The sequence below is a fragment of the Myodes glareolus genome, chromosome 9 (genome assembly GCF_982192425.1).
Source record: "Myodes glareolus chromosome 9, mMyoGla1.1, whole genome shotgun sequence".
Classification (NCBI taxonomy): Eukaryota; Metazoa; Chordata; class Mammalia; order Rodentia; family Cricetidae; genus Myodes; species Myodes glareolus.
The window spans coordinates 102,748,796-102,768,543 of NC_142034.1; the positions used below are offsets into that span (position 1 = coordinate 102,748,796).

General features: G+C 43.9%; 1 protein-coding gene across 3 annotated transcripts; it reads left to right on the forward strand.

The window, feature by feature from the left end:
• The first annotated feature begins 269 nt into the window (after positions 1-269).
• Positions 270-19,486, forward strand: LOC125399819 (large ribosomal subunit protein eL39-like). 3 transcript variants are annotated; one of them, XM_085694577.1, is made up of 3 exons: positions 270-336; positions 14,628-14,676; positions 19,111-19,486. In XM_085694577.1, the coding sequence occupies exon 3, from the start codon at positions 19,140-19,142 to the stop codon at positions 19,293-19,295; it is 156 nt and encodes a 51-aa protein (XP_085550703.1). In that variant the 5' UTR covers positions 270-336; positions 14,628-14,676; positions 19,111-19,139; the 3' UTR covers positions 19,296-19,486. The 3 variants fall into 3 exon arrangements, with proteins under 3 accessions (XP_085550703.1, XP_048289388.1, XP_087766947.1); XM_048433431.2 differs by lacking the exon at positions 270-336 and adding an exon at positions 14,245-14,363; XM_087910821.1 differs by lacking the exon at positions 270-336 and adding an exon at positions 14,389-14,478.
• Positions 19,487-19,748: the final 262 nt, after the last annotated feature.

Genomic DNA, 19,748 nt, shown 5'->3' on the forward strand with positions numbered 1-19,748 from the left:
GAGAAACCATTCCCCTGCCACCAGGAACTCCTGAGGGTCTCATGCTGAGAGTAGCTACAAACACAGGAAAAACAAGTTGTTTTGCTCAGAGCAGCTGCAAGCATAACAGGTTGTTTACAGGAAATTCAGGGTCTGGGTCCACAGCCCCCAACACTCTCTCCCAATCTGTCTTTCTACCAGGAAGTCTGTCCAACTCCTAATTTGTCAAAATAATAGACCACCAAAGAAATGGGGGCTTCTCCAGGAATTTCATCCACCAAAGAAATGGCTTCTCCAGGAATTTCATCCCGGGAGAATGAAAAGGCCCACGAAGGCCCAGCCCAGGAGGAATTTAAGGTATTGTACGCAAGCTAGTTCTAGCTTGTCAGGTCAGCTTCTAAGATGAGCCTGAAGCCCAGACAAGGTGGGTCAGTCACACCCTGACTACTTGGGCTTAGGTATGCATATCCTTTGTCCTCTATTTTAACTTTAATGTCATTTAAAGATCCTCAAGATGAACTTGGGCTGTCACTGGATCTCTTTGTCCCTCTTCCCAATGTGGGCATACTGAATAATCTCCTTTTTCTGCTTTTCATTTTTAAGTTTGCTCTTTTAATTGGCTAATAGAGTATAAGAAGTTGTGATGGCAGGCTTCCATACCTTGGCAGAACTACGACCTGTTTGTGGCACCACTCTGACCTTAAAACCTAGTATGTAGGCCCCAACACCTGCCAAAAGGGGAACAAAGGCCTCATCCATTGTTTCTGGATCCAGAAAAGTCCCTAAACATACTAACTAACCTTGCTTTTTGACTTCTGTAGTTTTGCTTCTTGCTAACTGAAATGTGTCAACCAGGATGTGATTCTTGTTCATCACACACACACATACACACACACACACACACACACACACACACACACACACAATTAATAAATAAATAAAGCTCAGGGCTGTAATGGTAAAAGTAAAATACTGCAGGTGCCCGAGTAGTTGCAGTGGACAGCAAGTCATGAGACCAAACCACAGGTCCCCGAGTTAGTGGGGGCAGGCAGAGGGCAGGGGGTCCTGAGAGCTGCCTCAGTGGATGGGGGAGGGAGTGGGCAGGGCTTGTCTCTTAAAGGTACAGGACAGACCATTACAATCCCATCTCTTTTTTATAATAAAAAGGCGGGAGGTTAAGCACCACAGGTTAAAGGAATTGGGGTGGCAGATTCTCAAGACTGCTTTCTGCTTATTTGTGGGTATTGTCTTTGGAGGAAACCTGAGAAGGCTGGGCGCTGGCCACATCCTGGCATAGCTGGTCTCTTTGCTCCTGTCTGGTGTTTGTGGTATGAAAATGTCTGGTGTCTCTTGCACCTGTTTAAGGTATTGGCAGAACAGAGGACAAAGTTAAGTTTAGGAAAAAATTTTTAGGACCAGGGAATTAAGGAGGGGGGTATATCTGACCTGTTTAAGGTGGATCCTTCAATTCAGCTCGTGGAACTCACAAGAATTCTTTGGGTTTGTGAAAACAGAAGTTTTAGACACATACATTGTATAATGACTGTGACATATTTTTGTACAATAAAAAGTATTTTTAAGACTATGGAAGGCAGCATGCGAGAGAAATTTGATAACTTGAAAATTTGTCCTCACACCTTTATAACTTGCAGGTCTTGTATTTCTATCTTACTGAAATTTGTTTGGTGAGGTTGTCCTTTTAAACTGACAAAACCTCTCAGCTGTCAAACTGCATCAGAGATCTTTGAAAAGGATAAAATTTTACTTGAAAAACTGATTAAAAAACGGCAGAGAACTTACTTGGTTGGCATCTAGAGCCCTTCCTCAGGGTCCTCCAGGGTAGCTAAAGGTCATATTTGCCTTTTGCTGTTTAGGGCAGGGCCTACCAGGCTCCAAAAGATCCTGTGGGCTAAGAAATCTATAGGAAGATAAGCCTACTTTGACCTGAGCAGCTAGGCTGTCAATTCCAGCAATTTTGTCCACGTCTGGAGATCTTTTGTTTAGATGAAAGGCAGTTGAAGTGAATTGTGGGTGGACGTTATTTTGTGCCCATTTGTCTTCTGTCTTCTTTGGAGGAAGTAGAGTGCTGCTGCTAGGAGCCAACATGTCTCTTTTTGTTATGAAATTTTTTAATAATTAAATATTTAAATGCCATATTTCCCAGATCTCTGAGCAGTTGAGTGCTGTGTATCAGGTGTAACTATAGTATAGAATCTGCCTGGAGAGCTGGGTCTTAGCTTGACTGTACTGGCCTTAACAGGTAAGATTTATACTTATAAAAAGACAGAAAGAAGAAAAAACTGCTTGCAATAGAAGGTTAACAGCAAAACTGACAATAGTTGAGAACAGCTTAATATATTTTAAATATATTAAGTTGGATTAAATATAAAGTATTTTTGTAGTCTGAAATGATATGCAATGAACAATTATAACATTAAGCATACGTGCATTTAAGTTACATGTATGATCACACACACTGAGAGAGTAAACAGGAATTGGGCAAAGTGGATGCTCTTGGTGGGCCCTACCAAAGGCATGCCACTGTGCAAAACACATGCAACAGAGTCAACAAGAGGAATTTAGTGAAAAAAAACATAATTAAACCGGGGGACTAGGCAGGGCATACTTCAGTAAAGATGGCAGAACTTGGTCACCTGACCTGGCTCTCAGTCAAGATGGCAGTGAAGTCACCTGACCCCAGTCAAAATGGTAGCAGTCACATGTTGTATGGAAAAGCCACTCAGTTAAGACAGTAGTAAGGTCACTTGACCTCAGTTAAGATGGTGGTAAGGTCACATGACCTCAGTCAAAATGGCAGCAGTCACATGCTGCATGAAAAAAGCCATTCAATTAAGATGGCGGTGAAGTCATCTGACTCCAGTCAAAATGGCAGCAGCCACATGTTGTATGGAAAAGCCACTCAATTAAGATGGCAGTGAAGTCACTTGACCTCAGTCAAAATGGCAGCAGCCACATGTTGTATGGAAGAGCCACTCAGTTAAGATGGTGGTGAAGTCACTTGACTTCAGCTAAGATAGTGGTAAGGTCACATGACCTCAGTCAAACTGGCAGCAGTCACATGCTGTATGGAAAAGTCAAAATTTTTGAGCTGCAGGGATTTTAAGCTTAATAAGAGAGACCTAGAGGAGTGATCTGCCCTGTGGCTGAGCCACCATGCCACAAACCACAGCAGGGAGCAAAAGGCTGGAATTGAAAAAAGCTGCCTGGTGGATCCGACTAATCTTGTTGGCAGTAGTGGCAAGGACAGTTTGAGAAAACTCCTTCCATTTGCCTGTGTGCTGACAGTAGTTAGAAAACTTCCATGAGAAATAAACTGCAGTGATAAAAAAAAAAAAAAAGAAAACTTCCATGAAAGTGGAGCTGGCGGGTGAGAGCTGAAGAAGCAGGGCACTAAGGTCTGGGGTGTGGGGACCTCTGGAAGGCTTCCCTCTCAGAGGGGACGGACATGGATGACTTGCTACCTGCAGCTGACATTGTGAAAACCGGTGAAATGGTAATACCACTAGGCCTATAACAAGGATGTCTCCCCCTATAGACAGGATGCAGATGGGAGCAAACACCGCAGGACCTGTGGGCTTGGCATCCCCTGATCCTGGGTGGGGTGCTATGGCCTAGTTGGATCCATTTGGGGTGACTCAGAAGCCAGAGAGGCCAGAGGCCACTCCGAGCAGCCTTTTACGGCAAAGGGATAAAAGAAAATAAAAGAAATGGGAAAAAAGAGAGAGAAAGAAGGATCTGAGGGACCCTGGACCCTCAGTTACAAGTGGATTGGCCCTGGGCCATTCCAAACACAATTTAAGCTGAGGGAAGCAACCTTAGCAGAATGGGGGGGAGACTCACCAATCAAAGCCGGTCGTATGAGTATAAATCACATTGTAGAAATCTCGCTCAGGCATATGGAACATGTGGTTGTGGAAAATAAATACCTGGTTCAGGATCCCAACCCTGGAGAGAGGTTTGGGGCAGGCGAGCCTATCCGAGTCACAGCACCAAATGTAATGGAAAAAAATTAAAAATGCTACAGGATCCCTGGCAGCAGTAGACAGCAGAAATGCTATAGGTCCCAAAGTAGTGGTAGCAGGCCCTGAGAGCAGCCAATTTCAGGCAGAGATTGGCTGCCTGTCCCTGAGCAGTGGCTGGTCCCAGGCAGGGAGACACATGGCAGGCTGGCAAGATACAGAGACATGGATAGGCATGACATGCAGAGTGAGGTTGGATATTTATTCAGGGGGTTATGGAGGGGGAAGGGAGAAGGGGAGAAGAGCAGAGAGAGAGAAAGAGAGGGGGAGAGAAGAGAAAGAAAGAAGCAGGGGAAGGGGAGAAGTGGGGAGAGAGGGAAGAAGTGGGGAGAGAGGCAGAAGCTGCCTCTCTGAGAGGAAAGAGGAAAAAGGAGAGCAAACTCAGGTCAGAAGCTGAAGATCAGCCTGCTTCAACAGATGGGGGAGGGAGTGGGCAGGGCTTGTCTCTTAAAGAGACAGAACAATCATTACACTCTCTCTGTCTCTTTCTCTCTGTGTGTTTGTCTATGTCTCTCTCTATATAAAAGACAAGGTTTATGCAAGCCTCATGATGTATCTTAGACTGATCTCCAACTCAGAATCTTCTGCCTCAGCCTCCCAGGAGTACTAGGATTGCATGTGTACAGCAGCACAGATGACTCTAGCTTGTTGGGGTGCGGATGGGAGTGAAGGCGTATGTGGAGTCTTGTGTTCACCGTACATTCACATACATAGACTGAGTTGTCAACTTCCTAATGATCTCCAGGAAAATCTGCTGACCAGGCAGAGCTGAATTTATTAGATACAGCCCAGTAGAGGAGTGTACCAAATCTAGTCTTGATAATATCTCAAGATGGGGAGAAACTAACAAGGAAAAACATATTTTCTTTATCCTATTACAGTTAGTAAATGGAGCCTGTAGACTAAACTCACAAAAGAATAAACAGGAGGAAAAAAGACACCCTGGCTTTGATCTTCAGTAACATAAAGGAAGCAAAGAAAATCCCAAACAAGAAAACAAGGTACATAATTTTTACTGATATGTACATGCTCATTCCAAGAAGGAGGTGAAAACTCTAAGAATCAGTAGTGAGGCTGAGAGACCTGGATTTTCTACAGAATCATAAGTGTATGATTCAAGAGACAAGACACTGCAGGATGAGACTAAAAACAAACAGTGAACTAGTAAAAGGTTGGGTAAGACCCACTTGTGCAAATTTATCTTGGATCTTGGTTCTCGTCTTCCATGAAAACAGTCTATTCTTGGAGTGGGGTTGGGGGAAGGACACCTTTCTCAAAGGGAAATTTATAGTTTGCTTTCAGACAAAGAAGTTGAGGGAAGAGAACTCACTCTGCAAGGAATTATTCTCAATTGCTTTCTGCTTGAAATAACCTAAGGTATTTGGGAGAGGCACACTCTGACTGTCTTCAATAGCAGTGAGTATTTATAGTTTGGGCAGTTTATGACATAGTAGCTTTGGGCAAGTGAACTGCTTTAAAATTCTTAGAGAAAAACAAAACCTTCTTTGGATAAGGCCCACATTGCATTCATAAAGCCTCCTTCATCAGCTTCCTTTAACCTATGGTTACAGGCTTACACCACCAAGTCAGGCTCTTTCACACATGTGTACGTGTGTGTGTGTGTGTGTGTGTGTGTGTGTGTGTGTGTGTGTGTGTGTGTGTAGGGAAGAGATGGAGGTCAGGTGTCTCCCCTTTGTCCTTTTCTTCCTTATTTACTGAGGCAGGGTCTCTCACTGAACCTTGAGCTCATCCTGATTAAGTTAGACCAGCTGGTCAGTGATTCCCTGAGATCCTCCTGCCTCTGCTGCCACTCCTTTTCCAAGGATCTGAGCTCAGGTCCTCATGTTTATGCCGAGGGTACTTTACCTGCTGAGCCCCAATCCCTACACCTGGCTCTGGAAGGAACTCTTAGTTGTTACCTGCCTGAACTGGCTCTCAGTTACACCTTCTAGGAACAAACATTTCCTGGAACAAGAACCCAAGTGTTTGGTTCCTGGTCCCTGTGTTATTTAACATAAGGATACTGGAAGCATTCCTGGTCTCAGCATCTTTTAACTCAGGAACAGAAAATTATGCCCTTTTCCGTTCTCAGGCTAGTCGGTGTGTGATGCGACCACCCATGACCTCACTTCTTACGAGCATGAGAAGATTTTGTGCTGGAAAGAGTGCAGAGTGAGTCTGAATCCAGGCAAGACAGTTAAGACAGTGCTCAGAAAGCTACCCGCAGTCTCAGCAAGGGATTGGTGGAAAGGCCTGGTTTCAGTATTTTTGCCATCAGGACACAGACTCCCACATCCCCTCTTTAAGCTGTCACTCTGAAGAAGAGCCAGTTTCCTTCAACAAAAGTCCTTTTTTTTTTCAAATGGACATTCTGCTATAAGACCTGATGCTGACATATTCCAAAGAAAATGAGACAAACTATAAAGCTTAGAATATTATCCACCAAGTATGTGGTTGGTCACTTTATATAAAAGAGAGGACACAGGATTCAGAAGCGCTGCAATTGGAAACCAACTCAGGCTTCATTCACAAGGACAAGTGACTGTCCCAGGACCCTGAATTCTTCAGATATTGGCACCTGTCATTTTGAAAAATGGTTACAATGTACAAAGTCAATAAAGGGAACAGATACCAGGTGTAGTGGCACACACATAATCCTAGCATTCAGGGTGTGGAGGCAGGAGGACCAGAATTTCAAGGTCATCCTTGGCTAAATGATAAATTCTAGACTTCCATGGGATTAATGAGACTCTGTCATTAAAAAGGAGACACCGAACATGCACATACGGGGGGGGGGGGGGGGGGAGCGAACATGCAGTCCTTGTGCTCACAGACAAGTACTAGGAAAACCAGGAATTTAAACATGCAGCATTGTCTTTTTCAACCCAAGTGATAGATACCTGTTTCCTACACAGAAGGTTGGGAGTTAATGTAATTAATAGTCTGGTGACTTGTGCTTCCAGTAGGGCTAGGTCATAGCAGAATCCCCAGACAATTATGTCTGTCCCAGACCCTTCCTCCCTAAGAAGCATTCTCAGTCCATAGAGCCCATCTCTATGAAAGATGTACTTTACAATAGCTCTGGTGACCTCCATGCTATCTGTAGGGACAAGTCCTTCCTAACCAGACTCTTATGTGTATCTCAGTCACTCTCCCTAGACCCTTACCTTGAGTATTGTTTCTCAGTCAACAGAGCCCATTTTGTTGAAGAAGTCATGTGCACTTTGTAAAGAGTTTCAGTATAAACATGTCTTAAGTTTTGTTGTACACATGGGATAGAGTTAATTATTGTCTTAGTCAATGTTCTATTGCTGCAAAGAGACACTATGACTGTGGCAAGTCTTATAAACAAAAGTATTTAATTGGGGTTGTCTTATATTCAGAGGTTTAGTCCATTATCACCATGGTGGGAAGCATGGCAGCATGCAGGCAGACATGGTACTGGAGAGGCAGCTGAGAGTTCTATATCCAGATCGTCAGGCAGCAGTTAGAGACTAAGACACTGGGCCTGCTTTGAGCTTCTAAAGCCTCAAAGCCCACCCCTGTAATCAAATGTTTCTCTCCCATCCACCAGTTCCCAAATAATCACCCAAAGGCCAGTCAATATTAATTACAAATGCTCAAGCAATAGCTCAGTCTCATTACTAGCTAACACTTACATTTAAATTAACTCACATTTCTATTTATGCTTTGTCATGTGTCTCATGACTTGTTACCTCATTTTTTACACATCCTGCTTGCTTGGCAGCTGGTTGGTGTCTCTTGACTCCACCCTTCTCCTTCCCATCAGCCTTAGTTTGGCTACCCCACCCATACTTCCTGCCCAGCTACTGGCATTTTATTAAACCAATTCTAATTACAAATCTTTACAGTGTATGAAAGGATTATTTCACAGCCCACCCCAGTGACATACTTTCTTCAACACCTAGTCCAGTAAGGTCACATCTTCTAATCCCTGGCAAGTAGTATCACTTCTTAATGACAGACATTCCTATGGGAGCAATTCCCATTCGCACCACAACAATTATCATCAGGAACCCTTTTTTTCCCCAAAAATTGTGGTCTGCTTAAATGTGCTTAAAATACACTGCCTAGGGTCAGGTTTAAGAAGTTTGAACCAAAACTGGGTTCTGAGAGGTTCAAGAAATTTGAACCAAAACCAGGTTCTGAGTTCTGTTGAACCAAATTTCCTTCTCACCTCATATGGATCATTACTCTGCTGGTTGTGGTGTTTGCAGAGACCCCTACATAGAGAGTGTTTTCACCTGTACATGAATCTATGGCAGCCAGAGGTCAACATCTGGTTGAGATTGAGGTCAGGTATTTTTCTCTATTGCTCTTTACTTTAGTTTTGGAGAAAAGATCTCTCACTGAACCTGGAGCTATTCTTCAAGGCTGGCTGGCTGACCAGTGAGCAACTGGATCTTCCTGTGTCCAACTCCCTAGCCCTGGGTTTACAGGTGTGTGCCCAGTGCCCACCTTTGATGTGGATCCTGGAGATTCAAACTCTGGTCTTCCTGCTGTGCAGCAAGTACTGAACTCTCTGAGTCATTCCCCTAGCCCAGTATCAGCACTATCTTTAATAAGACAAGGCATATATACATCACACTCCTAACCAGAAGACCCTACCAAGGCTGTCACACTGCTTGATCCTTGACTATGCAACCTCTCCTTTATGGGCAGGTCTCTCCTGAACCAGTGTCTCATCACTGGGAAACTATCTATTTGCATGACTCTTTCCTCTCCCTGCTCATCCTCCAGATCATGCATGGCTGACTTCTGCTCCTCTTTCAGTGGAAGGGAATCTCTTATACTTTCTCAGAAAGACCTTTTCTGTGAGCCTGGATTCCATAGGTCTTCAAGCCCATTCTCCTTGCAATCGTCAGCTTGTTTATATCTATTATATGACTGGATGAATTTGCAATAATCTTCTGTATCTGTCCATTCACTAATTTATTGCCCTTTACTCCTAGTATGTCCAGACTAGTACCAGTGGGAGTGGACATCCTGTTAGTCAGGCTGCCATACCCTACAGCTAAACTCAACAGATCTTATCAAATGTATGCATACAAAAGGGTAATTTGGGCTCCTGGCTCATAGCTTAGCTGAATTATGTGTTACTTTCCATTTTATTTTGCCTTACAAAAAACAAAAACAAAAAAAAAGTTCCTCAAGAGATAGTTCAGCAATTAAGAACACTGGCTGTTTTTCCAGAAGTTCTGAGTTCAATTTCCTGTGTCCACACGGTGGCTCACAACTGTCTGTAACTATACCCTCATGGTATCTGATGCCCTGTTCTGGTGTGCACACATGCAGAGAAAAAACTCATATTCATAAAATAGATAGATAGATAGATAGATAGATAGATAGATAATAGATAGATAGATAGATAGATAGATAGATAATAGATAGATAGATAGATAGATAGATAGAAGATAGATAGATCATGGAGGGAAAGATAGATAGATAGATAGATAGATAGATAGATAGATAGATGCATAGATAACAATGAACAACAACAACAAAATGAATGAGCCGGGCATAATGGTACACTGTCAGGAGCCATGCCAGTGGACCAACATAGTTCCTATGAGCTATGGAACTCATAGGACATGACTGGGCAATCAGGAAAGTCACACCTGAGTGAGCCTTGGAGAGGCAGAACCTGGAGGACTATGTGTCCTAAGGACTTCATGCTGTTATTGAGCATAGCTCTGGTTGTTGCCTTCATGGTCACCATGTCCCTCATAATCTATGAGTTGTACGAAAACTCTCGGGGTTTCTAGTCCCTCGCTGGGCCATGCTACTGGTACTTACCATAATAGTGATTGACTTTTTCCAAGCACTGCTATTGGAATATATTAGTGATTCAACCACCACCATTGGAAAGAATTTCGAAATGTAGATTGTTAGTAAAGTTATGTTAAGATGTTTCTGTCAATGACTTTGAGGTAGAAATCTTACGGAACAATTTGGGTGGGTGGGGGGCCAGGCTGCACAGCTGCTGTGGCAGGCAGCACCAGGTTCCAGGAAAAGCCATAAGCTGACACCACCCAGGGAGGGCCAGCATCTAAAGGGAAGTACCTGATATTCCAACCATTAGATAAGGTTAGATAAGACCACTATATGTCCCTGAGCCCAGGACTGCCTATTCTCCTTTTGCCAAGACCCCTAGATAAATGTCTGCCAATCAGGGGCCTGAGTCCTGGAAATCACCTTACCCCAACCTCTACTATGATAAGAAAAAAATCCAACCCCATCTGGGCTTGGCACTCTGTACTCTCAACCGCTGTGTCAGACAGATGGAGAGTCCAAGCTTGAGCTTGAATAAAGACTCCTTGCTTTTACATACAGGACTCAGTCTCCTGGACCTAGTTGGTTTCCTGTGATCTGGGCATAACAAATTTAAAGTTTAGAAAGGCACACTTTTAATAGCTGAGAGAGGAACTCGTTGAGGTCAGGGAACATAAACAATGGCTGCCTGACTCTTGCTGACTGATGTGCCTTTCTTGCTAGGATAGGTAGGTGATCAAAGGTGGTGATTGATTCCTTGTTCCCATTTCTGTCCTCAGCTTCCTGATACGATTTAATAAATAAAAAAAAACTACTAATGCGTGGGTGTAATGATCTGCTCTGTCCCTTTAAGAGACAAGCCATGCCCACTCCTTCCCCAGTCCACCACAAGCTGATCTTCAGCTTCCTGCCTGAGTCTCTTCTTTTCCATCTCTCTTGAAGACATTTCTGTCTCTCCCTTCTCCTCCCCACTTCTTCCCTACTGGCTCTCTCCTCCTCCTCCTCCTCTTCCTCCTCCTCCTCCTCCTCCTCCTCCTCCTCCTCCTCCTCCTCCTCCTCCTCCTCCTCCTCTTCTTCTTCTTCTTCTTCTTCTTCTTCTTCTTCTCCCCTTCTTCCCTTCCCTTCCATAACCTACTAAATAAATATCCAACCTCACTCTGCATGGTGTGCCTATCCATCTGTCTCTTGCCCACCACGTGGCTCCCTGCCCCAAGCCAGCCACCTTCAGAGACCTGCTGTGTGGGCTCATGGCATGCCCATCTGTCTGTTGTTCCTTTTGGGACTGGCTGCCTCATAGAGGTCTCTCACCGACCATACGGCTCCCTGCCTGGGACTCCCTGCCTGGGGCTCATGGCCTGCTGCGGCCACTTGAGGAACTGTGCTGTCCCTGCCTGGGACTGGCTGCTCTCGGGACCCACTGCCCACTGCCTGCCTCTACTTCAGAGACCTGCTGCCTACCTGAGGCGGTGTCTTGGGACCCGCTTCCCGCTGCAGCCACTTGGGGATTTGCAGCATTTTACTTAATCCATTAGAGTGGGTATGCACCCTGAGGACTTAGAGTAGAAATACTGGTTTTCATATGTAAAAGTTTAGATTTGTGATTTTTTTAAGATTACCTTTTGAGATAATGAAAGGATTGATCTTTCCTTTATAACAGCAAATTGCAGCCTGCCAGTAAAAAAACCTGGTATATTGAGAAAAATATCTTGCTTGCTTAGTCTTTGTTAATCTATAACAAATTGTTTGGTCTTGAATGTATGGGTGTTCTTAGAGATAGTTTGGTTTTTGACTGTAATATGTGAAGTGTTAATCATGTAAAGGATATGAAAAATATGCAGGTTTTTACTTGTTTTCATTGGAATCATTCAGCTGAAAAATAGAATGTAACAACATTGCAATTTTTATATTTGCTTGAGAGATTTTGCTGTGGTATATAAGCTGCAAAGGAAAAAATAAAGACAAGAAGGAAGAAAACATCAGGATAGAAGAACAGAACAGAAAAATTATAGAATAGGACAAAGGACCAGAAAGAATAATAAAATGCAGAATTGAGATTTGGCCCTCAGAGAAGTCCTTGTGTGTCTGTCTGTGGAACCCCCAGATCACCCCTACAGGATCCAGAAAACCCCATTCTGGTCTCTCTCCAAACCCTGCCCACTCAGAGAATCACCGAACAAAGGAAAGGCACCGAACAAAGGAAAGGCACCGAACAAAGGAAAGACACCGAACAAAGGAAAAGAGTTCCACATTTTGGCAACTCTAAAGTTGCCAGTTGCCCAAGTCCCCACCTAAAGTGTTCAGCTTTTGACCATACTTGAGCACAAACCCAGTTTGTGGAAGACATGTGATCACCCTTTGCCAATAACCTATAAAGTCTCCCTGCTTTCCTCTGTGGGAGCAGTTTCTCAGGCACCGATCTCTAAGACTGGAGATCCTGCCTTGGAGCTGTTTGATCAAATAAACCTGTTGTTATGCTTTTCCCATTTGATCTGACCTACTGTGTCAGTACATAAACCTTTTATGGAGGGGGTTGATTTTTGAGACAGAATCTGGCTATATTGCCCTGGCTACCCTAAAAATCATTATGTAGACCAGATTGGTTTTGAACTTCCCTGGTCCTCCTGTCTCTGCCTCCCAAGTGCTATGATTTTAAGTGTGACTTTCTTGAGCTTTAGGTTTGCATAGAGAAAGAACTGGGGTAAAGAATGGAATTTCCTCTCTGTCACCATAAGATTTGATTTGATTGATCACCTCATTTCTGGTTAAAGTGTTGTGGTAAAAATAAAGTGGCGCCATTCCCCGAGTGGCTGCAGTGGGCAGCCAGTCTCACAAGGAGCCACAGCCCTGGCGAGTAAGAGACAGCCTGATAGGCACACCATGCAGAGTGAGGTTGGGTATTTATTTAGTGGGTTATAGAAGGGAAGGGGAGGGTGAGTAAGGAAAGAAGGGGGAAGAGCAGAGAGAGAAACAAGAGGGAAGGGGAGAAGTAGGGAGAGTGGAGAGAGGCAGAAGCTGCCTCTTGGGGGAGAGATGGAAAAGAGAGGGGACTCAAGCTGGAAGCTGAAGATCAGCTTGCCTGGGGAGGCTGGGAGTGGGCGTGGTTTGTCTCTTAAAGGGACAGAGCAGACCATTACAACCATACACTTCAGACACCGGATTCAGGTGACTGTATCTGACCTGAAAACCTCCTCCCTAAGGATCACCTTTCATAGTACTAGTGCTATGTAAGCTGCCAAGAGGGGGAAGAAATTTCTACACCTACCTAGCTGTGATGCCTATGAAGCACAACAATGCCCAACATGGCAAGACTTCTCTAAATGTGCAATAGTGGCATTCATAGCTTGGCAATAACCAACAGCTCAGTTAAAGACAGATCAGCCTTTCCATTTCAAATTGAAGGCACAGTAAAACGACTGCTGGGCTGTCTCTCAGGTGGCAGAGAAGAGCAGGCAGTGGGAGAAGCCTTGTCAGTTTAAGGGGGTAAGTAGCAGTAGAGGAGTACAGGTCACAACAGCCTGGGGATTAGTACAGGCTGGGTTAATCAAGAATTAGTTGCCCTTGCCCAAGATAGTTGACCACTGGGATGGTGTCTTACTTAGGGTTTTATAGCTGTGAAGAGACACCATGACCACAACTCTTTAACTTTTATGAGCTATGACAATGTGGAAAAAAATAAGAACACAACTCCAACATCAACAAAACCTTTTATGTGGGTACTGTATAAATATGAGCTTGAGGTCAGAAGCCTTGGCCAGATTCTTCAACAGCCTTCACTCTTATGAGTTGCTAGGCATAAGTAACTAATGTCTTTGATGTGTGATTTTACTTTTTGTTTGTTTGAGACAGGGTTTCTCTATAGCTTTGGAGCCTGCCCTTGAGCTCACTCTGTAGCCTAGGCTGGATTCACCTGTCTCTGCCTCCTGAGTGTTGGAATTAAAGGCGTGCACCACCACTGCCCAGCGATTTTACTTTTTTGAAACAAGGTCTCTCACATGTCCCAAGCTGGTCTGGAACTTGCTATGTGGCCATGAATGAGCTTGAACTTCTTTTAATGTATCCCCTACCTCTCAAGTGTTAGGATTATGAACAAGAGTCACCACGGCATATGACATGCTATTTCCTAACTCTTTTCATGTCTGCAACCCGTTTATCTGTCGATGATCCACAACTAGTAACAATTTTGAGCCTTAGGGGTGGAGAGTGGTATTCCTGTAACACTTCCCTCCTGCACAACGGTATGTGTAGTTTCCGGATTCCGAGCTCCTGCGGCATTAAGAGTCCAACTGCCATCCTGGACAGACTAGCAGGCAATGGCATTCTGCTGAGCATCCACCCGATTGACACCAAGACTCAGCCAGTCCCAGCCCACGGTTCTCCTCGGCCTGAAGCCGATGCTGCAGGCTTCGCGCACTGTGCGCCTGCGTACTTACAACAGTCAACGCCCCTTTTTAGCCACGAGACCTGACGGATTTCCGGTGGCCGCCATTATCCTAACTGCCAGAGGCTTTTAGGCACCGCTTCTGGTGTGCGGTCCAGGGCTCCAGTTGTGAGGTCAGGGGCTCCCGTTGTGCGGTCCGGGGCTCCCATTGTGTGGTCCGGGGCACCCATTGTGTGGTCCAGGGCTCCCATTGTGTGGTCCGGGGCTCCCTTTGGCTAGCGCTCGCAGGTGGATGGGTTGGACTCCTTGGTTGTGTGGTGTTGCAGGTCTCGGCCTGGGCCACACCTGCGCCACTGCCGCCCATGTGTGACCCATGTGTATCCTGTGCCTCCCTACTCCTAGGAAAACTCTTTTATCATACCTCCTTCTTTTTCTAGGAAACCCAGCAGAGTCGGGCGCTCAGCTTGTTGTGTACACTCAGCAGAGGTAAGAGGAAACAGTATTTTTTAATTAATTGTTTTAAGAACCCTACAAGTTCCTTTTAGTTATTGTAACTCAATCTGCAAAATAAGTAGGTTTGATTAACATGGTTGTACTTTTATTTCCTAAGTTCAGCTTGTAGTCCCTTCCCTTTCTGGCCTCCCTTATTTCCCTTTTAGACCGTACCAATTCCTGCTCTTGATCCCCCTCTACGTTCACTGTGTAGAGGAGAAAGATCATTTGCCTCCACTTCTGCAACGCTAGAATTAACGAATCCTACCACGGCTGGTTTACACAAATCTGGGCTTGGACCTTGGGCAGCCTGTGTGCCATATTCTATCCACCTCAGCTACATCCACAGCTCTGCAGCCTCTTTTGGATTGGTTTTACAGATGGAAACAGTTGATAGCCCCTTGTTCTTTATTAGAAAGTCTCTTCTTTGATAGTTATAGTGTTTGGAAATCTAGTTACTGAAAGACCTGAATAAAACCAGATCCCCCTAGCAGGAAAATAGAGCCAAAAATCTAGCAGGAAGAGAAGAATCAGAAATCTAGGATTAGCCAATTTCAGGGTTTCAGGAACTAGCTGAAGATAAAGGTAGATTGTAATCTTGAGAGTAATCTTGAGAAACAGGCAGATTCCCCCAGTAATTATCACCCCCTAGTGATTATCATTGGTATTTTTAGAATAGGAATTAGCTGATTATGACCTTGAGAATGATCTTGAGAGGCAGGGAGTTGCCCCCTTGTAATCATCACTGGAATTTTCGGAATTTTCTGTGACACCCTCTCTGCCCCCCTTTCGGATTACTGGGCTTCTTGGTTTCTTCCTATAAAAACTACTACTCTTAGGCCGGGCGGTGGTGGCGCACGCCTTTAATCCCAGCACTTGGGAGGCAGAGGCAGGCGGATCTCTGTGAGTTCGAGGCCAGCCTGGTCTACAAGAGCTAGTTCCAGGACAGGCACCAAAAACTACAGAGAAACCCTGTCTCAAAAATCAAAAAAATCAAAAATATTAAAAACTACTACTCTTGGTCACTCAGGGTCGAACTCTTCCCCTGCATGGGTTAATGAGTCTCAGCCCCAGTGCACTGGTTCCTGTCTTGTCGTCTTGTCATTAAACCTTGTGTGATTGCAGCAAGGACGGTCTCTCGTGAGTTACTGGGGGGGGTTGCGTTATCCCGAGGCTTGAGTAAGAGTCTTCCAATATCGGGGGTCTTTCAGTTACAAGTTTCTGAACAGTTAAGGATATCATATCTTCCCATAGGGCCAGAGGTGTGACTCGGGTTCTGTCCCTGGGGCCATTCATTAAGAGTACTGCAGTTTCAAGCCTTTGCTTTACACGAGGTTTATTTTGTGGCTCCTGGGGCCCCTGACTCCAGTGTTCTCCAAAGTTTGTTAATACCTAACTAGTTGGCAGCCTCATCTTTGAAAGATGTGATACAGGAAGATGGACACTCTTACTGATCCCACAGTAGAAGAAACAAGATACAAGTCAGAGATGACAACTCTTCATAGTTTTGATACATAGTAAGATCGGTCAAGTGGCTGATACGGTCATTCCCATTGGTCAGATAAAATGTTAAGGAAGACATTTGAAGAGCTGCTAGAGGCTTACAGAGCTGAGCTTCAGGGTGAGCTGAGCTAACCAACAGAGGCATAGCACCTTTAAGGTGAGATGGAGGACAAGATGGAATTCCTGTCAGTCCTACGTGCTTGGTGGTCCGATGACATGTCACTGGTACTGGCACCATGGCAGTGTTGAGTCTTAATGGGGTCCAATAGAAAGCTTTTGTTGATCTCATGTGTCCAGTATGTTTGGGGTTTGTTTTGGTTTTGAGAAGGTTTTATTATGCCCTCGTGCTTATATGGTTCCAATGTGCTTTGTTTCCCTTTGAATAGTTTTATCAGTTTGAGCTTCTTGGTAGGTGGTATCTTTGTGTCCAAAGGAGATGCCTCTAAGACTGCACTCAGATGGAATCTCAAGGCAAGGAACAAGCTGAAAGTCACTGTTTTACATGAACTGGAATAACAGACAGCATATAAACTGCCTTCCATGGGGAGGCAAGAAGATCCCGAGTTAGAGGCTACCTTTACCTGCTTAGAGAATTTGAGGTCATACCAGCTTTATGAGACCCTCTCACAAGCAATCCTAAACAATAAGAGTGATACAATGACTAAATTTATGTTTGTTTCAAAATATACCCTTGAGCCAGGCATAGTGGCATGTGCTTTTAATCCCGCCTATCAGTCAGAAGGCAGAGAGCGGGCAGATCTTTCTGAGTTCAGTGCCAGCCTGGTCTGCATACTTAGCAAGTTCCAGGCTAGCCAGTGCTGTATAGTAAGAGTCTCTTATATACTTCTACCTCCCAAGGGCTGTGATTACATATAGGCCCTGTATACCAAGCTCTTAATTCTACTTAACCCTTTTGGTTTTTTCCCCCCACTCAAGTCTCATGTAGTTGAGCCTGACCTGGAGCTCTCGATCTTCCTGACTCTACCTTCCATGTGCTGGGATTACAGACCTTAGACACCAAATCAGCATAGGAAATAATATTTAGATGGTGTCTCAGTCACTATTCTGTTGCTCTCAGGAAACACTGTGACAGAGGCAGCTGTTACAAAAGAAAGCATTTAATTGGTGGTTTGCTCACAGTTTAGAGGCTTAATGCATTACCATCATGGCAGGGAGCGTGGCAGCTTGCAGGCAGGTGCTGGAGAAGCAGTTGAGCACTATAACCTGATCCACAGGTGGTTGGGTGGGAGATGGGGGTAAAAGAGGGGGAGGGGAAAGACTAGGCTTTGGAAAGCTCAGACCACCCCCAGCGATACACTTCCTCCAACAAGGTCACACACTTCCTAATCTTTTTCAAAATAGTGCCACTCCCTGGTGACTAAGCATTCAGTTAGATGAGCCTGTGGGGGGAGGGGAACATTCTTAGTCTAACCACTTCAGAGGGCACATTAGGGGGGTCTATGGTCAGTATATAAGTCATTTCCCCCCCAGTGGTAAAAGCTGGGAAATGCATTCAAGTTTTCAAAGATAAAATAGATCATGAGTTCAATGTATGGCAAAAGTTATTTGTGAACAGACCTTTGTGATGGAGAATTTCAGCTGTTCTGTCTCCTTTAACTTTTATTTTTAGGTTTATTTTTGTGTATATGAGTGCTTGTATGTATGTATGTGAACTGTGTGTGCCTGGTCCCCACATAGGTTAGAAGAGGACATCGATCCCTTGAAACTGATGTTATAGATGTGTGTCAGCTGCTGTGAACTGACACACGTGCTAGGAACTGAACTGGGGTCCTCGGGAAGAACATACTCTCATCTCCAGCTCTCTGTCTTTATTTTTAAACTGTCCTTTACATTATTAAAATACTTTTTTTCTTTTGATAACAAAAGAAAGGTTCTCTTTCTCACGTTCTCTTTTCCAAGACAGGGTCTAACTTTGTAGCCCTCACTGACTAGATGACTGAGAGCTTGCTGTGTAGACCAGGCTGGACTTGAACTCGGTAGAAATTGAACTGTTGCCATGACTACCTCCTCAATACTGGGATTGACAGTATGCACTACCATGTCTGGCTCATCTTTGCATTTTGTAGCAGACTGGAAGTATTCAAATAAAATTAAATGATTGCATTATCAAAATTAGGGTTTGTTTTTTTATTTTGTTTTTTGTTTGTTTTTGATCTAGCTAAATATTTTTAAAACTATTTTTGGTGTAAGAAATTAAGAAAAGAAAGATAGTTAATAATTTTAGCAAAAGAATTTAAATTTCCAGCAAACATTTATACCCACATATGCAAGACACTGCTGTTTGAGGAAGAATTTAAAATGTCATAAAAATGTGGTTGGTTACAAATCTTTAACCCATGAGGCATGAGATTGTTACTTAGGTCAGTCTTAACACAATATGTTTCTGCCAACTGTTTGATCCAGGAAGGAAATTACTTAGTGAAACCTTTTCCCAATTATTAAATTCTCTGATGGAATGAATCAACTAATTGAGCAGCTGCTTTCCCTTCACCACACTCTCTGTTTTTGTTTTTCTGGTGGGGTTTTTTTTTTGGTTTTGTTTTTTTAGACAGGGTCACATTAGTTCAGGTTGACTTTGAGAACTGTATGTTCAATTATTGGTTGAATTCATGGTGGAATTTTTTGGTTCTTAACCAGTTTCTAGATCAACTGTTGTGATTGTTTCACATGCTTTTCTTCTTGAATGCCACTTTCATCATTTTTTGTTTTGTTTCAAAACAGGGTTTCTCTGTGTAATAACCCTGGTTGTCCTGGAACCTGCCTTGTAGACCAGGCTGGCCTCAAACTCAGAGATCCTGCCTCTGCCTCCCGAGTGCTGGGATTAAAGGCATGTGCCACCATGCCCAGGTACCATCATCCATTTTTGTTACTGACTACAAGTTTTTGCCTTTCTCTCTCACACAGTGTGTGCCTGTCTGACTTTTTTCTTCACCATGGCTTCTCACAAGACATTCAGGATCAAGCGAGTCCTGGCTAAGAAACAAAAGCAAAATCGTCCCATTCCACAATGGATTCAGATGAGAACTGGCAATAAAATCATGTACAACTCCAAGAGGAGACACTGGAGACGAACCAAACTGGGTCTATAAGGAACCATGCGTATTGATGCTGTTTGAAAGTCACTGTTAACTTACTGCATCAAGTTTAAAACCTTACCATTGTCTGGATATCTGAGTGTGTTTATTGGAGATGTGAGTTTTTTTCTTTGTTTTTGTGCTCTGGTAAGGTTCATTCAATAGTTCAGTAATAAATATGTGAAACTTTTTGTTTGGAAGGAAAATATTTGCTTGTGTGTTACAACTTTGTTCGGTGGTTCTGGGGGTCAAACCAGGATTTTTTGCATAACAGAAATATTCTATCATTGAACTACATCTCTAGCTCTTGTTTGGGAAGTTGAGTTTTGAGACCTGTCCAGACTCTTCAAACTCATCATCCTCCTTCCTCAGCCTTCTGAATGCTCGGAGGACGCCAGCAAGACTAAGTGACAGAAGCTGTAGAAAGAAACTTTTTATCGAGACTCATTTTGTCAGTCATTTCACACG

Coding starts and splice junctions, on each gene's coding strand:
- LOC125399819 (XM_085694577.1), top strand. CDS start 19,140: ATGGCTTCTCACAAGACATTCAGGATCAAGCGAGTCCTGGCTAAGAAA.